The sequence below is a fragment of the Etheostoma spectabile genome, chromosome 16 (assembly GCF_008692095.1).
Source record: "Etheostoma spectabile isolate EspeVRDwgs_2016 chromosome 16, UIUC_Espe_1.0, whole genome shotgun sequence".
In the NCBI taxonomy this organism is placed as follows: domain Eukaryota; kingdom Metazoa; phylum Chordata; class Actinopteri; order Perciformes; family Percidae; genus Etheostoma; species Etheostoma spectabile.
Window position 1 is genome coordinate 16,857,962 of NC_045748.1, and position 26,053 is coordinate 16,884,014.

At 39.7% G+C, this 26,053-nt stretch overlaps 1 protein-coding gene across 6 annotated transcripts in view; it reads right to left on the bottom strand.

Annotated features, from left to right (window-relative positions):
- The window catches only part of nup214 (nucleoporin 214), a 40,134-nt gene that overhangs the window by 7,015 nt on the left and 7,066 nt on the right, over positions 1-26,053 (bottom strand). Inside the window, exons 11-35 of one of the 6 annotated variants that reach the window (XM_032539894.1) lie at positions 21,818-21,976; positions 20,794-21,229; positions 20,555-20,685; positions 20,332-20,420; positions 19,417-19,500; positions 18,683-18,832; positions 18,213-18,371; positions 18,006-18,109; positions 17,735-17,914; positions 17,331-17,419; positions 17,156-17,239; positions 14,406-14,702; positions 14,088-14,255; positions 13,267-13,374; positions 11,616-11,683; positions 10,517-10,586; positions 10,293-10,377; positions 9,656-9,708; positions 8,052-9,560; positions 6,586-6,653; positions 6,266-6,443; positions 5,958-6,110; positions 3,798-3,969; positions 2,076-2,221; positions 1,240-1,273 (exon numbers count right to left, since the gene is read on the bottom strand). In XM_032539894.1, coding sequence (XP_032395785.1) covers positions 1,240-1,273; positions 2,076-2,221; positions 3,798-3,969; positions 5,958-6,110; positions 6,266-6,443; positions 6,586-6,653; positions 8,052-9,560; positions 9,656-9,708; positions 10,293-10,377; positions 10,517-10,586; positions 11,616-11,683; positions 13,267-13,374; positions 14,088-14,255; positions 14,406-14,702; positions 17,156-17,239; positions 17,331-17,419; positions 17,735-17,914; positions 18,006-18,109; positions 18,213-18,371; positions 18,683-18,832; positions 19,417-19,500; positions 20,332-20,420; positions 20,555-20,685; positions 20,794-21,229; positions 21,818-21,976 — 4,774 coding nt within the window. Of the gene's footprint in view, positions 1-1,239; positions 1,274-2,075; positions 2,222-3,797; positions 3,970-5,957; positions 6,111-6,265; positions 6,444-6,585; positions 6,654-8,051; positions 9,561-9,655; positions 9,709-10,292; positions 10,378-10,516; positions 10,587-11,615; positions 11,684-13,265; positions 13,375-14,087; positions 14,256-14,405; positions 14,703-17,155; positions 17,240-17,330; positions 17,420-17,734; positions 17,915-18,005; positions 18,110-18,212; positions 18,372-18,682; positions 18,833-19,416; positions 19,501-20,331; positions 20,421-20,554; positions 20,686-20,793; positions 21,230-21,817; positions 21,977-26,053 lie in introns of all 6 variants that reach the window. The other 5 variants (XM_032539891.1, XM_032539893.1, XM_032539892.1 and 2 more) reach the window with 5 other exon arrangements.

The following is a 26,053-nucleotide window of genomic DNA, read 5'->3' on the forward strand; positions in this document are numbered from 1 at the left end:
GCTCGCGACCCCCACTTTGGGAATCACTGATCTAAGTGATGCTGAGGAGCGTTTTGTTTTTCTTTTAAAGGAGGAAGATTTTAGAGGAAAATGGGGATTTTAAGGGGTACAATTTCCACTGATTTTTCAAACAGTGAACATCTCAGTGAGTTTACGATGGGCTGGTGATTTCTGTTAATCAGTTATCTCAATTTAATGTTGCTGTTGTTTCTTTCTCTGGTTGTGGTTGACCGTTAAATTATGGAACAAAAGTTGTTGTTTTTTTATTTAGACTTTGAGTTTCAGTCAAAAATGAAAGAGGCTTGTTTTGCATATTTGCAACAAAAATAATAATTCAATCCAATACATATTTAGATTTTAGCAAAGACGACAATAAGCATCAAGCTGACTTTACTATGTGAGGAAGTCACATAAGAACTAAAAAAAGATCGTCGACACACTCCTGCACACTTCAGAGTGCATTCCACTGGAACCCACCCCAGGGGACCCTGACTGCCATGTGACACATAGCAGCAAACGGAGAGAAAAGCAGTAATAAGAGAAGTAGTGGAAGGAAGTGAAATGGAAGGACAAAAAAACGAAAAGGAGACTATAGGATGAGAATGAAAATCTAATCACAAGGGGGCACTTAGTAAGAAAGCGCTATTAGAGCATTTAATCACACACCACCAATTTCAGGGACAGCAACTTTCCACAGAGGGTCAGAATGATGTTTGTTTATATATATATATATATATATATATATATATATATATATATATATATATATATATATATATATATATACACACACACACACACACACACACACACACACACACACACACACACACACACACACACACACACACACACACACAGTATATTTAGTATGTGCGGCATTGTACAGTATTTATGGCTCTTTTGTTGGATCAACTTTTTCTAAAATACTTGTATTTATGCATCATTCCTTTATTTCAATATGGTGAAACAGCTTTAAAGCCGGGTCTGACTATAAATGAATGAAGAGAAAAGAAAAGACAGTAGGAAATAAATAAGGGTGCATGAGTTGGTATTAAATCTCAAAGGTTCTATGGGGAACCGTGTTGTGGAAGAAAGATATGAGCTTCAGCAGAGTTCAAACACCACAGGCACAACACACTTCTGCCAAGGAGCAACAGAGAAATCTGGGTCTATGCATTCATTAGTTCACAGACGAAAAAAGATTACATTTAAACTAAATGTGATGCCCACACTTACTGGTTTGCAGAGCCAAAGGTGTTTCCAGAAAAACCTATGAGATGGGGAAAAAGTGTTTAATTGGCTGATCGTAGAAAATAAAACACAATGAATATGATCAGTGTGCCAGTGGATAAAACCCCACAATCCTAAAGCACTTCTTATTTTGCAGCATGAGTTATCTATAACAAACATCTGTGTGCTGTGTAAGTATCATGACTGGACACAGGCAAAGCTCTGCCACCCAGGCATGTCAGAAGTAGAGATAGAGAAGATGCAAAAAGATAAATGGATGGAACTGGATGGCCGGCTGTACAATATGTATATGATTAACAAACAAAGCCATTAAAGGCTGAAGAGAAGCAAAGGTAACTGAACAAATAAAGGAGACGAGAGAGAGAAAAAAGTGTGAGGAATACGGCAAGAGAACTCTGATCTGCTACCTTTGGGTAAGGCATGAAAATGAGGATTTCTTTTCATTACTATTTTAATAATAAATAATGTATGTCTGCATTTCAAAGCTTCCTAAAATCCCAAGCTAAGAAAATGAAGTGCACAAACATAAGATAAACCACTACATAGTGGTGGGATATTACAATTGTGATTTACACTGCTATTGTAGTATAACTTTGTAAGATGAAAAGAGGTATACCAGACTGATCTCAAAAGCTATAAGATAGTGTGTTGTCATTACTATTCAGCTGCAATGATATTGGTGAAATTGCATATCGATTACACTTGAACCACTGATCTTGCTGCTTGCAATATTCAACTTAGTGCTGGTGAGCAAGAAGACATTTGAAAATGAGGAGGAGGGGGGAAAGGAAAAACAAGGGGAACTAAAGTAGTAGTCTTACCTCCTGCCTGTGGCTGTTGTCCAAAGCCTGAGAAGCTGCTAGGCTGACTTCCAAACCCAGAGCCCTGCTGGGCCAGGCCCCCAAATGATGGCGCACTCTGATTGGCTAGAGCACCAAAGGATGGGCCGCTGGGAGGTGAGGCAAATCTGAAAACGGAAGAAGACACAAATGTTGTGATGTGGTACATAGTACTAATAAGGTAAAAACTATTACAATGACTAAAGTAAAATAAAAGCTGATACTAAGTGGGCCTGACTAAACGACTGAAAACACTAAGACATGGGTCTAGATGTCATTTAGCAGCCCTGCTTTCAACCAGCAATGTATTTGTACAAAGAGACAAAACAGGGTTTATATTCCTTGTTTAGCTCCTTTCAAGTAAACATGCTACAAGGCAGAAGGTGTCACATGGTGTCACATGGTGTGTGTGTGTGTGGGTGGATTGAGAGACGGGGGTTTAAGTGGTAATCCCACCACCATTTACTCCCAAGGGAGACAACAGGGAGAATAAAAGGGGGAGAGAGATCAAGCCAGTTTAATCTGTAGGAAGCATGGCCCCAGAGTGAGATTATCTGAGGGGAATAATCCAGTCCTACACAGGGCTCCATGGTTTTGGGCTCATAAGGATGCTGACTGTTACCAAACCCATGAACATGGTGGACAAACAATGTTGAGAAAGCTGGAGAAATCCTTAAAGTGGAAATGATGGGAAGGAGGAAAAGATTAAAATGATCCATATTATCTTAAAATGAAATTTAAATTAAAATAAGGTTGATTTGCTTGCGGCTGGACAGAATTTCCTATTTAGTTAACGTAGGTTGATTAAAGATTTTTTAGTCAAAGTTAAAACAAATTTTAAATTTGGGGTTAGAAAAAAAAAGTGTATTACAGTGTGAAAGCCACCTCCCTTCATAAATGGACAACGTTTCAATTGGGCTTCCAAAACTTGCTTTATTTAGTTCATTTTATCACATCATCACTGCAATGGTAATAGAGGGTTTACCAATGTGGTCAATGCTTCATGTGTTATGCTTAGTGATGGCACACTAAGAGCGAGAGAACAGATGTTCCGATTCCTAAAAGAAATCTGGACCACCCTGCAAGCAAAATCCTGCTGCTCCGCTCCCCCTGAGGGTACTGGGAATACTGAGGGTATTCCCGAAACAAACATTTGCTGAATTTGCCTTGATTGCCAGAGCTGATTTAAACCAAGAGAAGAAATACAGACACACTTGTATATAAGGGCTGTCACTTTCAATTGAAAAAAGTGAACATTTGTTCGAAGGTGTTCAAAAAAATAATTATTCAAACTGTAGTAACCGGTTACTATCACTATTTAGTCTATTACCACAACAGTTTGAATAATATTGCTTTGTGGTCCAGCAGAAAGCGTTTTTAAATTTCAAATTAACTTGACCTATTGCATGCCCTATTGACCTATGAGTAAACTAAGCTTGGATAATTGGACACCGAAGCATTAAGGAGCGAGTGGAAAGGTTTAGGGTTCTACACTGTAGATGGGGTGGGGCTGGCATTTTGCTTTATGGGTTGTGTTTAATTCAAACAAATAACACATTAGTTCTTCATTATTTGTCCCAACTTGACTTTAAAAAAAAAAGTGGCAGCCATATTGTGTATATTCCCAAGTGAGTCCAGATGTATTCATACTACTGCCATACCTGTGTCTTTTAAATCTTTCACAGAGCATATTAAGTTTCTTACCCAAATCCTCCCATGTTGGCAGCTGCTGTTCCCTCTCCAAAGACTTTACCAGCCGAGGGAACCATGTTGTTTGGGAACGAAGGGCTTGAGCCAAATGCTGCTGCAGAACCAAATGCTTGGGTACTACCAAAGGAAGGGGGGCTCCCAAACACTGGAGCACTGCCAAAACCACCTGTAGTGGGGGAAAAAGATAAGTGCTTAAAATGTTTTGTAACAGAAAGCAGCAGAACATTAGACTTAGACTTCTCTTTATTGATCCTTTTGGGATGACTCCCGCAAGGAAACTGAATTTCCAGCAGCAGATTTCAGCAGCATATACAAGGTGTTACATGGTCCTCTTCTCTGTTTATACAAAGAAAGTCTAAAAAGGATCAGCTGATCAGATACAGTTCTTCCTCTGGCTCTGGAAGCATGGTGTGACTACAGCTTATTTACATATATTTCACCTATGGCATGGGTATTTTTCTTTTGATATTATGATAAATACTTCTGCTTGGACTCCAATGTGTAAATATGTAAAATCACAACTACACATACAATGCTCATGTGCTCTGAACCAGAGTTGACACTACCTGCAGGGTAATAACTGTAAACACGTAAATGGATATAAAAATGAGTGGTGGTGTTAATCATATCTCCAATAAAAGTTCCCCCCTATTGACTGAACATGGTGAACACAGTTAGGATAGTGTGTCTTGTTGTTTACAGTACGTTTTGTTTTGGAACAACACACTGTGACAGCTTAAAGACAGGAAGAATACTTCACACCACCTCAAAGCCTCAGAGGTAGGAGTGGCAGGGAAGACAGCGTGTACTGAAATTACAGCCTGGTTACCAGCACGCCCCAGTAAATAATTGATTGAGCTATTGTAAGACGATTAAATTCCCTGTATGCAGGCCAATGATCGGGCATTAGTGTGCTGAGGGGTACCAATATCCCTGTGGAGCTGGGAAAGCTTTTTTTTCCTTTCTTTTTTTAAACAAGAATTGCAAAGAAAAAGAAAAAAGAAGCTTGATCTGCATCTTGAAAACCATGTGTCTGTGTGGGAAGCAAAAATATTATTTTTTCAAGCTTAAAACTGCTCTTCAGCTAATTTAATTTGCAGTTGATCACCTCTAAATTGCTGATCTGCTGAATAGTCTTGGTTCCTGGGTGTATAGAGCATAGTGGGCAGGTAAGACCATCTGCAATATCTAAATAGGCTAAACATCTTTTTTGTGTTTTTATTATTCCAAGTTTATTAAGGACCTTTAAAGCAAAGCGCTTTTAAAGCAGTGAGACCATAACCCAAATGAACCATACGATTTAAAGTATAACTGATATAAAATCCTGCATATACGCCTCTTACTGGACCACAAATAAAATCATAAATAATCAGTTGTAATGAAATTACTATTTTAACTGTGTAGCAACTGCAAGCTGTTGTAAAAAGTAATAAAAATTGATTAAAATCTACACTTTTTTACCCGTAACATTGCTGCTTTATTGAACGGTGATTATCTGAGACATAGAAATAATGTAGCTTGATTAAAATAATTTAAAACTTTGTGTTTAACAAATATGCATATGCACTGTGACTTGTAAGGTTGAGAGGTAGCACTGCATCAGCAGTATTCTGGCAGGTAACGACAGAGCATGGCTACCTCACTCTCTGCTCTGCAGGGGCAAGGAGATAAGGGCACTTGCTGTAGCTCAGGTGATAAAGGAAAACACAATGTCAAGAGTCAGCTGAAGTGTAAAATGTGACTGTGTATAGGTTTCTATTGTAGCCATCCCACTATCATTGATCCAGAGCCCATAGGCCAGACCCCAAAAAATATCAAACAGAGAATAGCAAACATAACTAATACAAGCCCCTATTAGGTGAATATGTTTTAGCAGCGAATTATAAAAAATACCATCATATTTACATTTGGTAGGCCTTTTGCTCAATTCTAATTAAAAAAATGAATCCCTAACCTAAGGATGTAGGAACATCACACTAAAAGAAGCCCAGTCTGAAAATGTCAGCACTATAAATGATCTGATATAATGTTTACTGTAAAGTACAAGCAGGCATCACTTTCACAGAATGGATGAGAGTACCTTAAGGGTGACACAGTAAGGACTGAAGAACCACAGTTCTATTATAATTAAAAGCAATATGGGGAAAGCTGTACCTGATTTTGCAGGGGAAGAGAAGGAGCCAAATCCCTGAGATGCGACACTCCCTGCACCGGTGCTGAAGGTCCCACTAGGTTTCTGCTCACCAAAGGACGACTGTCCAAAACCAAAGGTCTTGGCACTGCTATTCCCAAACAGAGTGTTGGCACCTAGAGGAGAAATAGGCAGATCAATTAATCTTTCAATGACCGTAAAATGGAGGTTTGCTTATACTAAAAGTCTAACACTCACTCAAAAATATGTGAACAAAAGTTTGATAAAAAAATAAATATCCTAATTTTATGTACAGATTGTTTTAGCCTACCTGTCTGAGCAGGCTGCCCAAACCCTCCTGTGGAGACACTGGTGCCAAATGGGTTCTTGTTGGCAGCATCTTCGCTTGGTTTGCCTCCAAGGCCAGAGAAGAACCCTCCACCAGCAGCTGAGCCGGCTGTATTGGCTGAATTTGAGCCAAACAGAGTCCCACCAGATGATGGCTGCTGCTTGGAGTGAAATGTTACTTATACAATGTATACAAAAGAATGGGATTTTTTTAATTGTATTTTAAGATTATGCTATTCATTGGTTGCTCTATCAATCAATTGAAAAGAAAAAAAGAAGAAAAAAAAAATCAGTGGATGATACCTGTCCAAATACACTCCCGCTGCTAGCTTGTTGGCCAAACACAGGGGTGGCAGAAGAGCAGCCAAAAGCTGTAATTAGAAGAAAAGAAAGTGTCATAAAACAGAATGAGCTAATTCTGGAAACTCAGACCCCATTTAAAATATGTGAACAAGACTGACAAACTGCGTCTAACTGCTGAGCTGACGCATTATCATCAGCTGTCCACAGAGACACAGACATTCCCAAACTGTTTTGGGAATTTAGAGAATCTTCATGGGACAACTCCCCTCATGCCACCCTCCTTACTTAGACTGCCACACCGGCCACAATCTTACAGCCAGTGTCACACCTCCAACCCATTCAGGCATGCAGTACACAGTACTACAGGCACAATTGGGTGTCTTGTCAGCTAAATGAGTTATGTTCACACAGCCTTTGTTATTGCCCACTTCCCTTAACATACAATACAAATAAGGGATTGTCTGACGTTGTTAGCTTAAACAATGTCAGACATGACTTACCTAATTGTTGCTGTGTAGTTCTGATAGTAAATATAACTCCACTTTGAGTGACAATATAGTATCTAGCTGGCTTGTTTTTACAGTTGACTGGTTTGAAATTGAGATTCTTCTCTACCCAATTACTTTGAAAGCCTGAAGGTGTCATTTTTCTATTTTATAAATAGCCACAGGTTCCTGAGATGTGCCGAATTTATTAGCTACAGCCGTTATTTCAATGTATCAGATACATACTTTAAAACATTTAAGTAAATCTAAATATCAGATTCATTGGACTCTGTACTGGCAAATACCCAATGTTAAAAGGTCACCAATTGGGAACAGGGCTAAATAAACTTGATCGGGAGTCAGGATAGCTCACATTTTTACAAAAACATTTGCTTCAATAGCTATACTTCTATAGTCTGGCTATCACCAGACCAAGCCAAGCTCAATAAATTTGAGATTGAACATTGGTCTTGGGAGTCAGCTCTGTATTTTCTCTGCATAACAGGCGTTACCAACGGGCTTAGACTCTGTTCGCAATAACCAATCAGACCAACGATCCAGGGGATGTAGAAGTGACAGCGGCATCAAAGCGTTGCTGCACGTCAGTGGCGTTAGGTGGCCGCTATTTTGAATGTAAACAAGAAGCAGCTTGGTTGCTTCTCTATCGTCATTGTGTTAAACCCACCAATAGCGCGCCATGTAGATACGCCAGTTTGTGACTGATTACTGCCAAAATGTGACAGATTGACTGTGTTCACTCAAAAGGTATTACTTCACATGTATAGGCACTTTTAATGCCATTTTGAACATGTTAGGGGCTAAAAACACGTTTAAAACGTGCCCTGTGTAAGCCTGTTGAGTGCTAACGCTAGATACGTGTTGGAATCAACTGGAATTCTCCTTTAATAAAACCATCAGCCACAAACTAACCATATTTTACCAATGAGAGCAGTAAGAAATCAAGTGCATACTCAAACTTACCTGAGGGCTGTCCAAAACTGAACCCTGTAGACGAGGATGTGGTGGTGTTACTCCCAAACACAGGCGCTTGGCCAAATCCAGAGCTCTGGCCAAATGCTGGTGTTGTAGTTTGTCCAAACAGCCCTGAGCCAGTGCTGCTGGCTGTGATGGCACTGCTCGTGCCAAAAGAGAAGGAACTGGCATTGGTAGCAGTAGCAGCACCAAAAAGTCCTCCTCCAGTAGTCGCACTGTTAGAGCTTGCTCCAAATGCTGATTGGCCAAACGAAAAGCCCCCGGATGTTTCAGTGTTGCTGGCAGGCTGGCCAAAGCCACTCACCTGGCCAAACACAGATTTGCCAAAAACAGTTCCAGTTGATGTACCAAACGCTGTTGAGCCAAATCCTGTGGATGCTGGGGCTGTAGGAGCAGTGGAAGCAGGAGGTGCAGCAGGTTGCCCAAACACAGTGCTAGCATCAGTTGTAGTACTGTTAACAACAGCAGGGGTAGTGGAGGTGGTTGCAGCAGCCACTGTGCTGATAACGGGTGTAAGTCCAAGGGAACTGCTGTCTGTTATTGTAGGGGCGGGTTGAGTAAAAATGGACCCTGGTTTGTCAGAAATGGGCACCTGGAACGCTGGTGGAGCTACCTGGGAGACAGGAGTTACAGCAGCAGTGTAAGTAGGCAGAGGAGCGGCGGTGGTGGTGCTGTCTGGGGTGGCATCTACTGTGGCAGCTGCACTGGTTGTACTTTGAGGGATTGCTTCAGTTGGTTCATTGATGGAGGAGGGTGGGTCTTGGGTAGGAGCTGCTGTGGCCAAAGGAAGTGGGGGTGTTGGTGCTGTAACTGTGGTTGCTGTTGTTTCTGTGAAGGTTGTATCCACTGTGGGCTCAGGTACTACAAGGGCGCTTTCTACAACAGGTCCAGTACTAGGTTCTTTATCAGGGGGTGGTGTGGGTTCTGAATGTTGTGGGGAAACCTTTGGCTCCTCTGAGGCATCTAAAGAAGCTGCAAGAAGACTACCGAAAGACGTAGGTGAAGCTGAGGCAGTTGAGCTAGACTGGGTAACAGAGAAGACCGGCTTGGGGTTCGGTTCAGGAGGTTTGAACAAACTGCCTGACACCACCCCCTTGGACAAGTCTGCTCCAGTAGAATCATCTGCAGACTTTTGGGGACCTGCAACAAAGCTAAACTGTGCTCCCTTGTCCATACCAAGTCCAATTTCTCCAGAGGTAAATGAGCCAGCAGCTGGTTTTGTGGATGAATCTTTCGCTTCTTCTCCGTGGCCCACACGCAGTCCAGAGAAACAGCCCAGAGTTTCCCCTCCAATTGTCTTTAGGGGTGGAGGCTCTATCCTGGAGGCAGTTGTGGTAGAGGCAGGTTTGTCATCTGACGGGTATGGAGGCAGGGTGGGTGACCCAGTGACAAGAGCAGGGGAGGTGGACTTTGGGGTGAGGGAGAATGGCTCCTCTATAGCCTGGCCAAACATCATCTTGCCATTTCCACCAAAGGAAAATTTATTCACATCCTTCACTAGAGAGACATAAGGGGAAAACAAGCTGAAAATGATGCAGCATCTAAATTTGACATCATCCAACAACTATACCAAGTTGCTGTATTGTTTTTACCTTGGGAGATTCCAGCTCCCTGTGTAACAGAAGCAAAGCTGAAGCCTGTGGACCTGCAAATGAAAATATGTTAACAACGAACCAACATCTATAGCTCCTGTAATGTCACAAATGTGGGCGGATTATTATATAGGAATTTGTTCAAATCGCAGGAGTAACTGGAGATTTACAGCAGCAGGGAATTATAGATGGCTGTCACAGCCACACCTCCCTCACCTCTGTGGTTAGAAGGAGTCAGGGGGCAGAGGGAGAAATAAATAAATTAACCTTAACACTCTTTTGGAAAAGTATATAACCCATGATACTGCTCCAATAACTACTTCCAACCACAAGCTGATGGTCTATGGTATGGTATATGATGGAAGATATTAGTTGGTTGACCCAAATTACATTTGGTTGGATGAATAAGTTGTTGCACAGTATACGCCCCCAAATGCAGGAGGAGTCATCAAACATATTTCAAGAGAAGATTTTGATATTTGAATACTCAAAAATGTTTGAAATAAAAATAATTCAGTTTATGTTTTTTATTTATTTCACTTTGTCTTTATAGGATAAATAAAATCATGAAATAAACAACTTGTTAGGAATTCTTTTTATTTCAGAATTCTTCTCTAATTTTCACAAGTTGAATTACCCTGATGCGAAGGAGAAACCTTTGCTGGTGTTTTGCTCTACTGAGCTAGCTGGAGCCACTGAAACATCCGGTTTGGATGATTGACCTGAAAGACACACGTTTATGAAGTCAATCAAATGCACACCTTTGGTCAAGAATCATAGGCAATGTTCTTGACTGCAATTTGGTGTATGTATATCCAAATCTGTGCAATAGGTAAGAGGAAACTTATGTAGTGTGCTTACCAAACACAAAGCTTGTCGGTGTAGTTGTTGTACTTTCAGCAGACATCTTCTGCATAACTTGGGTAGGGTTCTGCACAGACAGTATTAAACAGACATTGGCTATCAGAGCTTAAATCTGCAAAATCTTAATGCAAAGGGGGGGAGAAATCACCAGACGCCTCCCGATACTCATGACACAATATGATAGTATTGTGATTTTAAACATTTTGCTATATTCTGCGATATTACGATTTATAACTTTTTTTCCAGCTTCTAATTTTTCCCAATTTCAAATGATGTCCCCAAAAGGAAACTTTGTCAACATCTGTTTTATCTGAAAAGATACATTTCTGTTTGTTCATTTCACTTCAATTTTATTGCTGCAGAATGGGATTGTCAAGCAGGCAAACTGACCAACACATATATAATAAAAGATCGATACTTGGAGTCTGTGTTTTGATACAGTATTGCCACTGAAAATATTGCGATACTATGCTGTGTCGATGTTTAACCCCACCCCTAATGCAAAGGAAACATGTTATAGCGCAGGCTATAAACTGCAATCGTATACTGATGTAGAGAAGAGTTCCCCTTGTCACCCAACTGTAATTTTTAACATCAACATGGGAGAGAGCTGGGACATTTCTCACCCATGCAGTTAAAGGTCTGTCTTCACGAGCAAAACTGTCATCAATCTGTGAATTCCTGCAAGTTTAATGTTCTTTAAAGTTGCAGTTAGATACGTACACTGAATTTGCGTGTTCAAGTAACAGCATGTAAACGGATAAAATACATTCCAGACATTTATGTGTGACTGCACCATGCAGTTCAACTTGAAATCTCAACCACTACAGGTTGTCAAGTCAATAATCTTATATTTCTCATAATCTGAATATCGGAGACTCAGATCTGGTCCTTATACCATTTATTATTTTCATAAGCTTCATCAAGAATGGATCAATTCTGTAAAACATACTTACTTGTAAGCCACTCAAAATATATATATTACAGACCATTTAAAGAATGTGTCAATTCAATGATATTTATATAGCTGTGTGGGTGTGCAAACACATGACAAAATAAATGACAGCTTGGTGAGTGATGGATAGGTTAGACTCACTCGTTTGGCCTGGTTGGAAAAAACTGTTGTAAAGACCGGAGCTCCTGGATCTGGTACCGATGAGCTGGGAAAGAGAGCAGAAGAAGAGTGTTCAAGTGTTGTTGTTGTTTTATTATTATTATTATTATTATTATTATTATTATACAAATACAACACACCATATATATGATGATGATGATATGATGATTTTGTTCTGGTAAGACAAAATATATCAAGCTGGGAATTATTTTAAGAAAAACCTGAACCATTATTATACTGTGAGATAAAGAGTTTGTTAGTGTGAAATCGCCCACTTTATCTTACTCTCACAATGCCTTGCTTTGCTTGTTTGTTATTGTGAGCAGGCGTTACTTGGGAAAAGCCTCAAGGTGGGATAGCCTGACAAAATATCAAGCACAAAAGGGGAGTACAGCCCAGTCAGGCAGAAAAAGTAAGCTGCAGGAGACTGAAAGGGGCAAAACAAGAGAGTATGAATCGTGGCGTAAATAAAGAGCCAAATGAAAGATGAAAGGGAATTGAAGATGATAATGGTATGAAAAGAGACAATTGGGCATTGCGCATACGTGGCAGTCTTAGTATTCACACTGTTTTGTTTTGGCTCTATTCTCTAGTCCTCAAAGACTGCTGGCATCTGCCAGTTGTGTGCATTGGCTAAGATTAGGTGAGTCAGTGACCTGATAAATCTATGCCAGGGAGACACACTCAAAACAAACACTGGACCACTCAAGGACTAATAGTGACAGACTGTCTACTACTCACTGTATCCAAAATAGATGTAGATGTACATACAGGCAGGAACTAACGCCATACATATTATATGACCCTAAAATCTAATTAACTTTATCTGCCATGATGTCAATTAAAATTGGACTCTTACCAAAAAGACTACAGTTCAATTCAATGTGAAATCCATAAAAGCCAGTCAGGACATATTCTTTGAAGGTTTTATGTACTTACCAAATCAACTCACTTAACAGCCAAAATATATAATGAATATGTGCTAACAAACTACAAACACTGTGCGATTATTTACAGTTATTCTGCAAAATACAACAATGGAATGGTAGTGTCTTCCTGCAGCTTTGTCAAAATCCCTCAAAGTAACGTTCCAGTGACTACTGAAGTACCAGTTCTCTGTAAAGCTCCCATATTATGTTTAGTGGCATCATTGTCACTGGATCCAGACCAAAAACTCCAGCATGCATTTTACACCACAGAACTTTGGACATATTCTTGACTTTAACTGTCTGGAACTTATAGTATTTTTGAACTTGTTTTCACAATTCTGGAGTAATGGTATACCACATTTAAGATAGCAGTAATGGCAAACAAATGTATTCATTAATTAAAGAAAAATTTGTGATGTAATGTCAGATGCATAATGTGTCTGCCACATTCACGTTTTTTGAACCAAATAACCTTTACATCCTGTAATTAAGTTTCAGTAACCTCTAGATTTAAGTTCATCCAAAGATAGCTAGCTGACAGAACCTGATACAATAAACAGTCTGACTTTACTCCTTTTTATTCTTGAGCCAAAACCTCCACTACCTTTACACTAGAAACTAACTGTCACTTACTTTAGAAAATTTCATGACATTATTATCATTAGTACAATAGTAGTATAGTATTATCATTTTTGGTTTTTACCTGATATTGGAAACCGGCATTGGAGGCCCTTTGTCCTTGAGCTCCTGGACATTGACCACCTGAGGAACAGTCTTCAAAGTGGACTCTGTCAAGGAAGCACTGACGACAGCTACAACACACACAAATGCATATATAAGCAATTCACACAAAGAGATGGGCACATAAACGCACAAACAATGTTTGTATTAAAAAAACAGAAGACAGGTGTATTTAAATGAATTTAGTGTTTCCATGGTGATTTAAGCCTGGTTTAAATTCCACTCAAACAGTTTAATAAGTGATTCCCAGATATGATAGGGTACACACTGTGCTGGGAAATAAAGCTACCAGGATCAAATCTCTTGGTCTGGAAGTCTGTGTCTCCCTCTGGTGAATTACAGGGGGCATAGCAATACAAACAGCTTCTTTTACACACACACACACACACACACACACACACACACACACACACACACACCACACACACCAACCCCAAACACACACACACCACCCACCCCACCACACACACACACACACACACACACACACACACACACACACCACACACACACACACACACACACACACACAACACACACACACACACACACACACACACACACACACACACACACACACACACACACACACACACACACACACACACACACACACACACACACACACACACCCACACAACCACAAACACACACACACACACACACACACACACACACACACACACACACACACACAGTGTTGATCATAATGACTTAATAAGTCTATCATTTAAAAATAAACAAATAATTATTTTCATCGTAGTCAAAGTCACGCTCTTCCTACCTGTCTTCTGATTGGCCATCTGCCTACGTACAGCGGCATTGGCTGCAGCTTGTTGGGCCGGGATGGTGACAGGGATGTTCCTCTCAGTTGGTGGGGCTCCATGTTTTACTGTCTTTGTGGCAAGAGCAGTGCTTTCAGCCCCGCTGAGGTTGATCATGTTGGTTGGAACTGGAATATCAATACAGTGAGCAACATTCATCATGAAACAAAGCCTGTCTAGCAGCTGTACTCTGTGTTACATGTGACATTTAAAAGCAGTCATTCCATGGCTTTGAATGTCAAATAACACTATAACAATAGTTGGTGTGATTTACTCACCAGGGCTGGCAATTGGGCTGAGTCCAAACCCCATACCCTGTATTGAGTTCATTTTTGTTAAAGGGGTGGACTGTATCGCCCCAAAGCCTGGCAGGACAGAGGGGGTTCTCACAACTGTGGGGTGGCGGGGGGTGGACAATACTGGAGGAATGACAGTAAGGGGAAGGGGTTCTGGCTGCAGTTCCTCCTCCTCCAAGTCAGCTGGGTGAGGCTCCAGGGACAGGGAGGACGTAGAGCTTACATCATCCAAGTCCTCGTAGTATTTAGGTGAAAGGAAGGCAGAGCGAGACAGGTTGGCTGGAAGAGAATAAATGTAAAAAAACATCTAAATCACCAAAAACTGTGATATAGCTGCATTATTGTAATATTTTTAAAACACTGTTGTCAACATAACACATTCAACATGAACTTCCTTGACATGGAGCACTACAAATGTTGAATTTTGACAAGGTATTTTCAGATCTGATGAAATTATTATGAACTCAAAACCAGGTCTCAGATTTCTCTTATCCTTTTTTAAATGCACTGGAGAGGTTTAATGATTTTATAGATTACATCTTTACTCTTGTTTAACAACCCTACTCAAGTGAATATTCTTCCCCACATGTCCTTGTTTAAATAGACCCTTTCTTTGTTTGACTGTTATCAGAGTCCATTTGAGATATATAAACTTTATTTCAGACCCAGGGGGATCCATATCACAATAAAAACACACACACTCACATATGTTTACCTTCATACTTACAACACAGTATGTTTGCTTAAGCATGCAGCTTTCATTTGCAATAACATGGCCCAAATATGTAATCTCACTGCACACCACAAGTGCAGTGCCAGACAGATAGAAGTCAGGGAAGGTTGAGTGTCTTATCAACTTCTGATAATCATGATCTTACTCTCTACAGCATTGTATTTTATATCAAAATCAACACCATACTGTGTCCACACTCTCAGAAGCTGTTGGAGACCAGCACTATATAGGCCAAAGATGACCAAATCATCTGCATACATATGGTGATTTAAAGACAACTAATTGTTATACATATTAAAAAAGAAAAGGAGACAGAATTCCTCCCAGACGAACAACATGGGTCACATGGAATTTACCAATGTGACCCATCTCACTCTCATCGTCTGATGAAAGTACCAATACACCAAGATTCTAATTAAAAAACCAACACAACATAACTGTCTCCAGCACTTTGGACATAATACTGGCCAGAGCTATTGGCCTGTAATTATCTGAGCATTTCAGCTTCCCCACTTTATCTTTAATAACTGGTATTAGCACAACAGAGAGCATAGAATCAGGTAACTCTCCATGAACAAGAAAACCGGTGTAGCACATAGCTACCAAAGGACAAAGATTCTTACTGCCAAGTTAAAGATGTTCAGCTGTAATATCATCCAGGCCACATGCCTTATTATTGCTTAACTTTAATATCGCTTTATGGACTTCAGCAGAAGTGACAGCCACATCATCATTAAACTCTACATTATTCACTACAAACAGATTTATTTTTACACAGTTTAACAGTTCATAATATTGTTTCTGCCATGACTAAAATTTCATCAGGACCATGCACACCATCTACATTAGATGGAAGAGATGTTTTGCAATTTTTAAGTTTTTTTTTTCCTTTCCAGAAGTCATTAACATTATTTTTGCAGCTTCCATGCCAGAAAATCTGACCTCATAGTGTTTTCATTTCTTTTAATATAGTAAAGTGCATATTTAAATCTAGCATTAGTGCATTTCTTGTATTGCATTTCTAAGCATGCCTGCTTTTCCCTGACTCAGCCCATTTTTTAAAAGCATTTCGGGCCTCTGCATGGAGCTCTTCTACATGATCCTTCCAACCTGGCTTAGCATAGCACACTTTTGATCTTTATTTATATAGTGGCCTGCTCGAGATACTGAGAGACTCCACAATAGCTTCATACAGGGTACATAAATCTTTACAGTGTTGTACGTTCTTACAGTTCATATCCCAACACAATAAGGCATCTTTTGGGGCCTTGATATCACTCACCAAGGCATCAGAATGATTGACATTTATTAAGAACTTTTTCAGACAATTTTGACCAACTATACATTATCCATTATCTACAGGCAACAACACTGGTAAATTGTCTGCGTTCAACAGCATAAGAAAGGGTACAAGGTACGTAGTAGCCAGATCATAATCAATCTTTATCATATTGATAGAGTCATGGGCATTCACTGTACAAAGGCAGTGGTCTAGCCAGGAAGTAGAGTGCCAGGCTTCGCTGATAAAAGTATAACTATCATTTGGCAATAGTACCTTGCTAGTTAAAAATCACTTCACTGTCTGACCAAAACTGCATTAAGTGATTACCAAATAAAGAGTTGCCATCAGTTATATCAGCATTCATGTTACTAACGACATAGACGTAGGTAGAATGGTCCTGTATAAAAGACATGATAAATGATAAATCCTCATTTTGTAGGCACTCATATGGCATATATACATTCAAAATGAGTATCTTCCTATCATTACAACACAGCTCAAACCCAATAGCCCAGTCCACTCTCAATCGTATAACATTAACCTACTGGTCCTATTTTTTATTCCACATAGTGGCAACCCCTCCTAGAATTCTCCTGAGTTAAACTAAATTTGTAAACTTTAATGCAAACCCAAATTTCGAGTCAGTAAACTAAATTTACACAAATCACCGGATATTAGTGTAACACTTTTTAAAATTTGTTTGAGCAGGATACGTACCTGGTGCAGTTGAGCGGACAGGAGGCATCTGCCCCTTTGAGAGAAAGTTACGCAGCTGGGACTGTTTCACTGGCGATATCTTGACTGAGGGAGAAACATTTAGAGTTAGTGTATGTTGCAATTAATAAAAATGATATCCTTATTATTCTAATTTTAAATATATAAAGATTGATACCTGGAGATTTGGGTTTTGTCTTAGGAGGGGAGGGGTCCAGTCTGGCTTTCAGGAGTGCATCCCGTAAACTATCAAGCTCGCTTTCCAAGCTGTCATAAAACATGGATACAAGTTGCTTAAGTTGCAAATAACACAGTGTATTGATGCTCATTAGTATAAATGAATGCTAATAACCTGTAAAGACTTGGACTATGGAGATTATATTGTTAGCTATTATCCATCCAGTTAGGAAAACATATAACCTTTGAAGTTGAATTTATTAAGTTTTAATTATTCAAAAACGTAGAATTTCCACATTAACCTAAAATATGAAGTCTCTGATTTCTAAACAAAATGCAAGACTTATTTATTCTTCAGATTTTAACATTCCTCCACCCCTCTCCTTGTTGTTTTCCAGCTCCTACCCAGCAGCTGTTGCTGTAGCAGAACTGCAGTGTATAGTTGGAGTGGTATTCTTGTTGTAGAGGCGCAGTGAAGTGAGTTGCTTAATAAACTGGTCCAATCTGTTCTTCTGCTGGTTGATAATGTACAGGTTGTTGGCCAGTGTAGTAAATAGTCCCTCACGCCCTGGCACAACCATGTGTCTGTGAAGAAGATAATTATTTCATAACAAATTATACCAACCCCAAATCTTTTCAGTGACAAATACTTAAATATCTGACATTTTGTGCTTACTTCTGCTTTTTCTTCTTCTCCAGGTGTTTCTCCCATTCCACATCCAGTACGTCATTTACATCTTCCACAGCAAACATTACATACTGGTAAAGCCTGCGAATCTCCTAAATAAGAAAATATTTCAATAAAATAGACAAAATTCTATGAGCGTGTAGGGGATTTATTTAAAAGTTTTACGAAAGGTAGCCATTTAGGGAAATATTTCACCTTGAGCTGTTCCTCACTTCGGGGGTCCAGAGGTTTTTTGTACAGCAGCTGTCTGTAATTTCTATCTCTGCTCAGCTCACTCTGAGCCTTTGCTTCTTCTGCCCCAGCAAAGCCCTCAAGTAAGGTGGTCTTCAGTGCACCAATGTCCCCATGGAGAGACTGAATTAAAAAAAGAAAGTTAGGCTGGAAGAGGATTTCCATGCAACTATCACCTTTCTTTATCATGGAGTACACAACTATTAAACTATGTAAAAAAAAAAAAAAAAAAAAAAAAAAAGGTACACAGGCTGGTGCTTATATTTACTACTGAAAACGTATGGCAGTGGGTGTAATTCTAAGATCAATGCATTCTGAGTAAGAGGCAGCTGTTGGGGTTAGAATTTTGCTGGTGAGTGTGATTTAGCAAACAAGGATTTGGGTTAGCCCAAAAAATATCTGAACATTTTTTGGTTTTCCAACCGTGGTCTTACCTCTGTTGTTTCCTTGATCTCCAAGGTGAAAATGTGGAGGTCCTCTGACTCTTTCCTCAACTCCTTCATCTCCTCATTTGTGCCAACCTTGAAGTCAGCTCTTGTGCTTCGTGCCTTAAGATCATCTAACTCCTTCTGGAAGTGTGCAATCTGAAGACAGGTCAAAGACATGTTTGGTTACGAACTAAACAATTTGAGAAAACATTTTTTTCAAAAATTTATTTACACTATACAGTATATAAATGTGAAAATTATTTTTTAAGAAACTAATCAGTCATTTCACTATGTAAGTTTTAGGGGAGACCAAATTATGTATTTAACTTCAGTGGCAATCATTTCTAGATATAGCCATAACTTTCTTTATGAGTGTTATATGGTTCCATTAGCATAGCTAGCTAACGCTTAAATTAGCTAGCTATATTGTTTTGTAAAATGTAGTGTACCTAGCTTACATAACTAATTATTAAACAGCATTTTGATCACGTCAGAACAGATATGTAGAACACATTCCATTATCTACTTTTTCTTACTACAATCTGAACAGTCATATATAAGCAAGCTAACATCTGTTCTGTCAGTTAGCTAGCTTAACTTAGTTGAGTAGTACCAGTTAGCTAACAGTATGTAGCTAGCGTTATGCTAGTATATTCCCCCCATATGATTTGGGCCATTTTTAAGTTCACCTAAGTGGTACATGGTACTCCAGTGTGTAGCTACAGGATGATATGTCTTACCTCTTCCAATATACCAGCCATAATGGGATCAGATTCTTTCTTTTGCTGTAGCTGTTTCTCCAGGGCCTTCACACTAAGAGCCGCCTGCATCAAGACGTGATCAAAAACATCAAAAACTACAGTTAAATTGTTAATAACACTTTTCTTCACTAACAGTTGGTTTCAGTTGAACATTCTGTACTAGCAACTGCTACTAGCACAGTTCCATAGCAGTTGCAGTTGAACTGACATTGTTACATCCACCATTTTGACAGATCTGTTACCACACAAAGGTTACATATCTCTACTCCCCTAAAGCCATTGTTAAACTATTATAAATAGGTAGCTGTCTGAGGCTAATGCGTTGCTAATATAACAGTCTAAGTTACTGTTGACATCATGTATGCACTCGTTTTACTTTTACTTTACTCTGGATTGGATGTTTACTAGATTAATTAGGGACTGAATGTGGTTTTTCCACAGGTGATAGATCGTTTCTTAAAGGTGATCCAAGCGATGTCACACGTGTTTTAAGCTACAACATTTGTTGTCACATATAGCAAACATCTCCTCACTATACACAAGCTGACTGTCCCCAGAACACACTGTAAAAAAAAACGGTTTCTGTAGACAGCCCAGGGTCTACAATCGGCAACAAAAATAAACTTTGTCCACCTGCGCCACGAAGCTTACCCCAACGGTCTTCCAGCGTTCCCGCCAATCACCAACAACATAGATTTGGGGTGCGCGGAAGCACAGAAGGGACGGGATGAGGAGAAGGGAGGGGCAAGCTAATCTTGTTTGGTTTGAAAATACATTGAACGTCAACAAGAAGTAACGTCTCCCATCGCTTGGAGCACCTTTAATGCAGTGAGGTAGAATGTAGCTAATTTGACAGTTTTTTGTGATTGTACTGATCCATTTAAACAACCGGACCTGTGGGGTTTGGATACGGCCCTGGGCAGCAGGAGCAGGTTTCTGGACAACTGCAGGTGGTGTGCTGGTCTGAACTGGACGCACTGGAGCTGAGACAAAACCAACAATATTAGACATCATGACCTAAGCCATGTACACTTAAGAATTCTTGAATAAAACAAAAACAAATAAGAATGACACACTTGTGCAAAGTATAAAAGTGAAGGAACTGAGGCAGACTTACTCAAAACAGCGGGTGGCTTAGTGGCTGAGAGTGGAGGGGCGGTCAAACTACTGGAATTGGAAGCAACTGTTTTGGGCAGCAAGGAATTAAAGGAGAAAGATGGTGGTGCAGGAGTCTCCAGTGCTGAAAACCTTGAGAAACAGCAGAAAGATTTTCCAAGTATTTGTACGTATGTAGAAAAACCTCAATGTCTCAGTTGGAATACAGTAATAAAAGACAGATCAAAAGTACAGATTTACCTCTCATTTAGATTAAGTTTCACTGTTGGTTGAGAGGCAGTAGCAATGCTCTGGGGTGTTGGAGCTGGAACTGGAGCTGCCACTGCTGATGGTTTGATGGAAGGGGTGAAAGAAAACGCTGAAGGTGCTGAAGGAGTGTCAGAGGGAGGTTTGGAGGTAAAGGAGAAGCCTGAGGACCCTGAACCAAAAGTTGTAGCTACCTCCAGGGAGAAAGCTGGTGCAGAGGTGGAGCATGTAGTTGGCACTGAGAAACTAAAGCTTGATGATGCCGATGAAACAGGAGCTGTGGGAACCATGCTGAACGGGGAAGCGGAGGAAGCTGCAGCAGGGGCTGAAGGAATAGGAGCAGACGCTGAAGTAAGACCAAGATTTGTGAATGTTGCTGGGACAGATGGGAAGGAGGCAGCTATTTTGGGTGGTTGGGCTGCCAAAGAACCTGTAAACAGAAAATAAATTTGCTTTCATTTAATCTCATCACATGTTGGGCAAGTTGTGTCTATACGCAAAGGTTGCTAATTCTATAAGCCCCAGAGAGAAGAACAAATCCACATTTTTTATGGTTATTTCTGTCAGACAGAAAGGAGTTTGCACAAAAGTTTTTGAGCCTTGAGGAGTTTGGCTGGGTAAATACGCTGGTTTACTAGCTTCATAAAAAGTAAGCACTTCAGTCTAGTCAAAGATCCCTACATGACCAAAACAACTGGTCTCGATCAATACATAGTGAATGTAGAGAAGAAAAAAAACATATTTGGATATGTTGTTAGCTTGATTGAAAGGTCTCTAAGGCAATTAAACTGAGCAGTGAGATTAAACTCTTTAGAAACAAATGGGTGACAGGTCAGATAATATTCCTATGATGGCATTACACCAGAAAATGGAAATCACTTGTACACAGTTTGGTATCACTGCATTGAATGATCATTACTTGAGGAAATGTAACACTGAAATGTGTAATTATGAATACTTGGGGAGCCCTCTCCACATTTTTTACAAACATTTCTGTTGAGTCCACTGGCTCTCTTACCTGGCTTGGGTTGTCTTTCCCCAGCCAAGGGAAGGGCAGTGGGAGCTGAGACCAGTTGCTTAACCCCAGGATTAATGTTGAGCAGAGCAAATGGGCAGAGTAATCCCTCCGTGGAAAGCATCAGCATTGTGGGCGCTGGGGGCAAGGTCTTCTCATCAGCTTTGAAAGGGTGAAAAGATGGGATATAGACATTCAAACAGAGAGATACTGTAGTCTTCATGATGTGTAGTAAAAGAAATATGATTACTATAATTTCAAAAAACATATTTAACACATTACTCTGCAGGAAAAACATGCACAGAGTCCATTTCATCTCCCTTGAAGACACATTTTGTAACCTTCCACAGATCAGAGAGCCAGGAAGAATCTGTAGCTCTCTTACAGTTTTGTATAGTCTAATAACTGAGAGCCACATGCATGTGCAACCTACATTGTGCAGTTAACACTTTTGTAAAAATTGATTTAGCATTCTTCATAGCTTTGTGCTTCCAACTCACACCACTGCATCAGGAAAATGATTAACTGCAAGTATTGCATGCTCACTATGCTTGCTATGTTCATGATGGAAAAATGCTGTTTGTCACTTTAATCATCAACATGTTAACAGTATTTGAGCACAAATGTTAGTGATGTACTAATTTCGTTGACCTCCGCTCATCCTGCCCCCCCTGTGGTTAAAATTAGTAGCCAGCATTCAGTTCAAAAAGGCACACTGTAGTCGTGTACAGAAACTCTCCTAAGACGCATCATTTGGTAAAACAGTTCACTGCATTCTTGTTCTTGGCAAACCCCCAAACAGAGTTACTCTTTCCTGATCTTCACACCCACTTTCCTGCACTCTCCAAAATCAAGCATCGTGCTGTGGGCTGCAGACAAAAACAGGCAAAGCCAATATAAACCAACATTTAAATGATGAAACCGAGTATACACACCCAAAATTAAGGTCAGTAATAATAGTGATTTCAGATACGTCATTAAAGTACACTTTGTTCTCTCTACAGCTTTCTCATATCTAAAACTATTCCTCAAGTATAACTTTCACTGTCACCAGGGGATGACAGCACCAACTGCTCCAAGAACATTACAGTGTTTGATTAATTACCCCTGACTCCCCTCTGGACTATTATTGTATAATTTGCCTTTACTGTTTATTCATTCCATGCACTGCATGTCTGCTTGGAAATTATTAAAATACATTAGTATTTCATTGCCTGTATGAATACAATGCTGTATTTACCACAGACACATACACCCACCAAGAAAAATACATTTACATATTTAATATACAAATACATATTCAAGCAAACAGAAAATTGTAAGTATTACGTTATAAGAAAAAGTGATCCTACATTCTTCACAAAATATGCACACAATGCAGAGAACAAAAACTAAAATATAGCATCTTAAGTTTAGTTTAATCTCAGTAATGTAACTATGGTTGAAACATAGCGAGAAGCAAAATGGATAGAGGAGAGTGAACAGAAGGGAGAGGCACACGGTAAACCTCATCAGCATTCTGCAACAGGATTGTCTGGGCTTTGGTGTTTGTTGTGGTCCTCTAGCTTGTGTGAGCCATTTTAATGAGCACATTTTTTCTCCACAGATGAGTCTTGTTACTCTCCCTTCGCTTTCACTATCCGATGTCTCATTTCGTATAAAGGTTCTGATCAGACTAAACTCATGTCAAAATGTTGCTCAAAATGCAGGTTTTTTTCTTGCTGGGGAAAGAGTTCTAGTAGTGAGGGGGGAGAGATGTGACTAGACAGTAAAAGCAGTTCTACGTGAATGTCTGGCAGACTAGGCCATTTAACTGTAGCTTATCACTATTCTTTGCACATGCTGCAAAACAGCACTGCAGAGGATTCTGTATGCACAAAGAAATGTGGTGAATTTCAGCTTCATCTGTATATTAAGGGAGTGTTTCACAACTTAAGACAACGGAATGCAGTCAAAGCGATAACACCAACTATTATGAAATTAAACTTAACCTCAATATGACCCACTCAATTCTTAAATATGTCAACCTAATCCTACAGGAATTATTTTGCGGGAATCTGAGAAAATCACACACACACACACACACACACACACACACACACACACACACACACACACACACACACACACACACACACACACACACACACACACACACACACACACACACACACACACACACACACACACACACACACACACACACACTTATTAGGGTGGGCGTTATCACTGGTGGCAGATGGTGTACAAAACCTCAAACTGGTTTAATTCTCTCTAAACTGAAACCCAAAACCCAGTGCATTGCGTGAGCTTTACCGCAGATGGCAATTGCAGGCGATATCAGATTGAACATATTCTGACTATTGGAAATGGACTATAGGAAATGTTGTGATTTTAGCTTGATTATGGCAGAGAATATGGTTGAAACATATTCTATTACAGTCTATGATTTTAGATTGTGATGCGATCATACAAAATATTGGGATATAGAACATTTTATGAAAAATTAAATCCAACATTGCCATAAACCAGCCCTGCTCACTGATGTGAAAACACTGTCCTACCTGAGTAGAAATCTACCTCAGTGCAAATACCAAAATTAGATGCAGAAAATACCGCTCAACCATCTACGGAGACACATAACAGAAGATCAGCCCTTAAATACCAGCTCAATTGGATACTTTCTGAAAAGAATTCTAAAGCCTTCACATTCATTAGGCAGACCTATTTCGAGTTTCGGGATAAATCACAAAAACTACTGGCAAGATAGCTGCTGAAAAGGGAAGGTGATAGGATCATTTACACAATGAAATCAGAATAAGGTGCTCCTCTTACTTCACATAAGGATATTAATATTACATTGCGTCAGTTTTACGCAAAAATTTTACACTTCCCAAGCGTGTACGCCTGAGGCTATAAAACAATTTCTAGATACGTGTAATTTAGCTACATTGTCAGAGAGGGATCAGAGTACCTTAGAGCCAGAAATTACAGGGGAAAAGATACAAAGAACAATTTATTCCTTAAAAAAAACGCTAAGAGCCCGGGGCCGGACGGGATATGCAATGAGTTTTAATAAAAGTTCAGTAACATGATAACTTCATATTTACATAGAATGTACAAGAAGGCCTTTGAGAGCGGCACACTACCACCAACATTAAATGAAGCTACCATAACGCTTAATCCAAAGAAAGGGAAAGACTTACAGCAAGCAAGTTCATACAGGCCAGAGTCTTTATTTAACACCAACCAGAAAATCTTGGCTAAATCCTTAGCAAGAAGACTCAGTCTGCACATGGCCAAATTGATACACCATGATCAGATAGGGTTTATTCCAAACAGGCACTCATTTCACAATTTCAATTTCAGGCGCTTCTTCAATATCATGTACTCCCCCAGACACCCTAAGGAAGATTTGCTCATTTTAAGCATTTTTATTGATTGTGTAGAATAGTCCTATCTTTATGCTGTGCTAGGAAAATTTGGATTTGGGTCAAGATTTATTGCTTGGATTAAATTATTATACACAAATCCTAATGCTAGAATCCTTACTAATCGGACAGTTTCAGATGCATTTAATTTGCGCAGGGGCACTAGACGGGTGCGCTCTTAGACCCTTGCTGTTTGCTCTTGCATTAGAGCCCATTGCTGTGACGATTTGTGCAAACAGTGAGATTCCAGGTTATGACACGGAATACACTTCAAACTAAATATTGCTGTACGTGGACAACATTTTGATGTACATAACTAGGCCACAGACTTCTATGCCGGTTCTATTGGAGACGACTGATCTGTTTAGTTCCTTCTCGAGATATCAGATAAGCAGAGCTTAAACAGGTTCCAATTTGCTTAAATAGGTTCCATTCAAATTGGCTTTGGACAAATTCACACACTTGGGCTTAGAAAACACAAAGAAATATATCTCCTTATTTGAAGCAAATTTTATGGCTATATTGAACAGGTTTAGGAATAAATTGAAGTAGGGCTGCACAATTAATCAAATTTTAATCACAATCACAATTCTGGTTTCCCACCATCAAATTAGCGTGATCAAGCGATATTTTAAATGAGATAGAAGCCTCTAGGTTTTTTTGCAAAGCCAATCTACCGCTCCGTAAACCACTGTCTGATCACGTGCCAGTCAGAGTTGTTCCCTCCACCGCACAACTTAGTTTCTAGATGTAGACAGTCACAGAGGATTTTGTAACGTGAGGAAAATTCCACAACAGATAGCAGTCG